Below are 5,762 nucleotides of genomic sequence, written 5' to 3'. Positions count from 1 at the left end.
GAAGTGCGTCCCCGTTGCTCAGGAGTCATCTGAATTATTTCTTCGTACTTTTGATCATCACCACACGAGGGCGCTACAGTGCAATTCATTTGAGCACAAACTGGCATGAACAGAACAAAGAAATGGTCCTCAACTGGATATTTGCATGAGTGAAATTACTTGCATCTACTAACGTGAAAACGTTTAACAAAAAAACAGTCGTATGTTCAAATATAACATGGTACAGGAATATTACAATTTGCGTTAATATTGTGATATGGTTTTAAGTATTTCAAACATGATACGCTTGAAAGATGCTTCAATATGCTCAAGTTATTTTATGCGTACTCTTGGAAACATACTGCATTGACTAACATTGTATATTCAAACACTTTAACATTAGTCATGCTGAAACAACGTTACTCTGCCCCAAATAAGTGCCAACCGTAATAAGCTAATACGATGACGTCAGCTTTGAAGCGCTGAACTAAACAATCAACCTCGCTCACTTGTGCTCTCGGACTGGACCGCGCAGCCATTAGAATTTAACAGTTTATTAAGTATACATTTGTAAAGGCAGTCGGTCCTCATAGCATATTTTCCAGTTTTATTCGTTTGACCAACCCACTATCCATTGTGTAGCCCGCGTTACAGCTTGTGCCTGTTATCTCTCGCGCAACCTCTCCCTAAAAGCATGTCTTCGAAGCCCAGCGACGAACTAGGTTCGGAAGGGAAATGGTTTGGGGACGATTATGAAAGAAATGGCCTGTTTGGAAGCACCCCACCCCGGTTTGATGAACTACGTGAAGATTTAAACCCGAAAACCAGGGAGGAGACGAGCGACCTGGATCAATTCCATCAATTTGAGGACGATGGGAAAAGGCCTCCCGTTGCTATGGAAACTACATCTACAGGTAAAGCGGTTTATCAATAACATTTGTCTTATCACTTATAGACAACACTTGTTTTATATAGATATACATCGTGCGTAATTTAAATTAGTCTGTTTACATTTCTCATAGCAGACAATGCTATCACAAATACCTATTTTTGGGGGTGTAACATTTCTGAGATGGAACCTTCGTCATCGTGGTGTACCAGACATTCTGTACTTTCTCACGAAGTCAGTGAAAAGTTTAGTAGATCGAATCTACACCAGTCATGGGTTTGGCTGGGAAATGTACTTAAGTGCAAATAATGGAATCGATTTCCTATTAGTGGGTAACTACAGAATAGAACAGAATTTGAACTTGGATAAAATACAATTCAAAACCGTTTATGGACTATGAAATCTAGGTCTACATTACATTGAAATGTCTTAGAGAAACAGATCAACAGAACAGACCAAGGGAAGACAGCAAACAACAGGCCGGCTGTGACCTAGCCATGGGCCTAGCCCTTGATCATGACACAGTTCCAGTACATTACACATAAGAGTCATTGGACGAAGGCGAGTTTTGTTAAGAGCCACTATGCTCTGAACATTAACACGCATCGCTTGCGTTATTGTTTTGGAAGCATAATGACCGTATCCTCCATATCACTGAGAAACAATCATCAAAAATCAAAACGTTAAATGTATACACCATATGTAATGTATACATATATATATTATATACTGTAATGTATATATACACACTACCGTTCAAAAGTTTGGGGTTACTTAGAAATGTCCTTGTTTTTGAAAGAAAATATAATTTTTGTCCATTAAAATAACATCAAATTGATCAGAAATACAGTGTAGACATTGTTAATGTTGTAAATGACTATTGTAGCTGGAAACGGCAGATTCTTGAATAGAATATCTACATAGGCAAACAGAGGCCCATTATCAGCAACCATCACTCCTGTGTTCCAATGGCACGTTTTGTTAGCTAATCCAAGTTTATCATTATCTTGGCCAGGTCTCAATTGTAAATGAGAACTTGTTCTCAACTTGCCTACCTGGTTAAATAAAGGTGAAATAAAATAAAATAAAAATTATAAAAGGCTAATTGATCATTAGAAAACCCTTTTGCAATTATGTTAGCACAGCTGAAAACTGTTGTCCTGAAGCAATAAACTTCAGGACAACAGTTTTCAGCTGTGCTAACATAATTGCAAAAGGGTTTTCTAATGATCAATTAGCCATTTATAATGATAAACTGTCTAGGCCAGCGTCCCGGAGTCGCCTCTTCACTGTTGACATTGAGACTGGTGTTTTGCACGTACTATTTAATGAAGCTGCCAGTTGAGGACTTGTGAGGCATCTGTTTCTCAAACTAGACACTCTAATGTACTTGTCCTCTTGCTCAGTTGTGCACCGGGGCCTCCCACTCCTCTTTCTTTTACATTTTTACATTTACGTTATTTAGCAGACGCTCTTATCCAGAGTGACTTACATATGGTGCATTCACCATATGATATCCAGTGGAACAACCACTTTACAATAGTACATCTATATATTTTTTTCTTTTTTTGGGGGGGGGGGGGGGGGGGGGGTAGAAGGATTACTTTATCCTATCCCAGGTATTCCTTAAAGAGGTGGGGTTTCAGGTGTCTCCGGAAGGTGGTGATTGACTCCGCTGTCCTGGCGTCGTGAGGGAGCTTTCTATTCTAGTTAGTGCCAGTTTGCGCTGTTCTGTGAAGGCAGTAGTACACAGCGTTGTATAAGATCTTCAGTTTCTTGGCAATTTCTCACATGGAATAGTCTTCATTTCTCAGAACAAGAATAGACTGATGAGTTTCAGAAGAAAGTTATTTGTTTTTGGCCATTTTGAGCCTGTAATCGAACCCACAAATGCTGATGCTCCAGATACTCAACTAGTCTAAAGAATGCCAGTTTTATTGCTTCTTTTATAAGAACAACAGTTTTCAGCTGTGCTAACATAATTGCAAAAGAGTTTTCTATTGATCATTTAGCCTTTTAAAATGATAAACTTGGATTAGCTAACACAACGTGCCATTGGAACACAGGAGTGATGGTTAATGATAATGGGCCTCTGTACGCATATGTAGATATTACATAACAAATCAGCCGTTTCCAGCTACAATAGTCACTTACAACATTAACAATGTCTACACTGTATTTCTGATCAATGACTTTATTTTAATGTACAAAACATTTGTTTTTCTTTCAAAAACAATTACATTTCTAAGTGACCCCAAACTTTTGAACGGTAGTGTATATATTATATACTGTATAGGGTTAGTGTTCCCAAACAGCCATATCTCCATGTTACTGCACGGGTTATGGAAGACAGAGAGACCACTTATGATAATTAGCTATATAGCATGTTCCCGTTCACCTGTGTGTAACGGAAGAAGGCCGCCAGAAAAGTTGTCGCTGAAAAATACTGTTATCTGCAACTCTGATAAAGCCGGTTAAAACAGTGTACAGTAAGTTTGTATTTTGCATTTGTGAAATTATGTTGATGTGATATGAAAGTAAAGGGCTTTATGTTTCTAGAACCGTATCGCAATTGAGAATTTGAGTCAACCTCTGAAAATAACATAATAAGGTACTTGCACCTTAAGGAGTAATGGTAACGTTAGGCTCCTTAAGAGTACATGTTGGGCTAGCCATTGGCCTAGTAGGCTACAAACATTGGTAGGGTACAGTCCTTTTACTACATTTAAAAAAATATTATTCAAGCTAGGGACAACACACTGCATAGCTTTATCACTAGAATGTTAAACTGAAAGTTAAAAAAATATATTCCTTTAAATAAGCACTATATGCCTTTTTGTTGTGTCTGCATAACAAGCTTTTACTGAAAATGTTAGCTCCCTAGGCCTGCATTTCCAAAATAGTCCTAATTGTTTGTTTACAAAGGCAGTCTGGCTAGAATACAATCAGTCACTCACATCCTAAGCAGAGTTGGGTAGGTTACTCTAAATGTAATCCGTTACAGTTATTAGTTACCTGTCCAAAATTGCAATCAGTAACTTAACTTTTGGATTACCCAAACTCAGTAACTTAATTGGATTACCTTCCCCTTTAAGAGGCTAGCTTCTAGTCCAGTGGCTAGTACCAAACTAACTTCATCGGACTGAGTCCTACTACAAAACCACAGTGACAGACGGCGTAGATGGCAAGACAATGCAATGACAACGTGCTGTCTGCCTGTTCCCGGCTCTCCCCACCGTCCGCTGACCTCAATCAAGCCATTAACGTTTTCAACCTTTCAGTCTCTTCACCGTTGATCTACAGATGATGATTCAATGTTGTTTTTAAATTGCTTGTTTTTTGTTGTTGCTTTACAGCGCTTTTAGTTGTTTCTTTATGTGATGAATAGCGCTATAAAAGTTGAATAAATTATTATTATTATTAAACAGACTTGGCGTGTCATCATAGTGGTCTCTGGCTGTGGTCAGACTCACTTAGTTGCAACAAACTTACATTTGTGCCATTTTTCAGTGCTGATTTATTTGTATGTTATTGAGAAAACAGAAAGGTGTCATAATGTATTTTTCTTTCTAAATGTAAAGGTAATCTTTCTAAATGTAAAAGTAATCCAAGAAGGAATTATCTCGTTTTTCAAACGTATCTGTAATCAGATTACAATATTTTTTCTGGTAATGTAACTGATTCATTTTTTGTTGTAATCAGTTATTCCCCAACCCTGAACCTTATCACCTTATCACACATGTTAATGAAGTTGGGTAGCATTGATTAAGCAGTGTGCTGTTGCACCTCAAAGCAGTGTTTTTGTGGGAGCATCATTCATGCTTCAGTTCTAAGTCCATTACCCTCTTCAGCAGAGTTCAACCTATGCTGCTATTTTTAATCCTGGAGAAACGGCTCACCATCCACTTGGAGAGTAGGGAACTGGAGCCCTGCACTTTCATTTTGATTCACAGTTCCTCTGAAATATTCATAAGATGGTGTTTCAAATCCCTGCTCTCTTCTTAACCCAGGCCTTTTCCTTAGATCTTTCAGCACTGTAATTTAGTTTTTTGAGATGGCAAGCACATTTTTTCCATATAAACAGAGAGGCATCTAGGCCTGTAATCTGATTTGTAATCTGATTTAATGCAGTGTCTTAGTAAACGTGGCATTAAATATCAGTGTTTAAAAAAAACATTGTTTTTGTTGTTGAGTGGAAAAGGAAGTTGTCTTCTAAACATGGCTTCAGTTCAGACAGCCTGCCAGATTCTTTGCCCTAATGGCAAGATAAATGTGTTTTTTTAACTAGGCAAATCAGTTAAGATCAAATTCTTATTTGCAATGACAGCCTACCGGGGAACAGTGTGTTTACTGTTTTGATCATGGGCAGAACAACAGATTTTTACCTTGTCAGCTCAGGGATTTGGTCCAGCAACCTTTCAGTTACTGGCCCAACGTTCTAACCACTAGGCTACCTGCCGCCCCAGGTTCACGTGAATGGTTTACTCACTCTGTGCCTTCACAGCTCAAGTCAGAGGATGGACCTGTTCCCAAACTCACACAGACACACGCACGCATGCACACAGACACACACACACAATGCACGCATGCAGTCACACACGCACTCACGCGTGCACATACACAAACACAAAGCAGCCATTTCTAAATCATCAAAAGGGAAACATAACTACCTTTTAGCCTTGCCTATAACATAGAAACACTCTGTTGTGGCACTTGTGGTCTTGGTAGGCACAGTGTGGATCTTTTCAGAGCTAGGCTGCTTTCAAATACTGTAGGCAGACACTGGACAGCCAGGTCTACAATAGTGTAGGGAAACAGGTCGCTGGTGTGAAATGCAAACACCCTATGCATTGCGCCAATAGGGTTAACTCGCTTGCTGGGAATTGTAACGTGG

At 38.9% G+C, this 5,762-nt stretch overlaps 1 protein-coding gene across 1 annotated transcript in view; it reads left to right on the top strand.

Annotated features, from left to right (window-relative positions):
* Positions 1–445: 445 nt before the first annotated feature.
* The window catches only part of rtn1a (reticulon 1a), a 52,919-nt gene continuing 47,602 nt past the window's right edge, over positions 446–5,762 (top strand). The window contains exon 1 of the mRNA XM_014210748.3: positions 446–893. Within this exon, the coding sequence (XP_014066223.3) occupies positions 674–893 (220 nt within the window). The 5' untranslated portion in view covers positions 446–673. The remainder of the gene's footprint in view (positions 894–5,762) is intronic.

Source organism: Salmo salar, chromosome 09 (genome assembly GCF_965601325.2).
Source record: "Salmo salar chromosome 09, fSalSal1, whole genome shotgun sequence".
Classification (NCBI taxonomy): domain Eukaryota; kingdom Metazoa; phylum Chordata; class Actinopteri; order Salmoniformes; family Salmonidae; genus Salmo; species Salmo salar.
The sequence above is the reverse complement of the archived record's forward strand: the minus strand, read 5'-3'. Positions and strand labels throughout refer to the sequence as shown.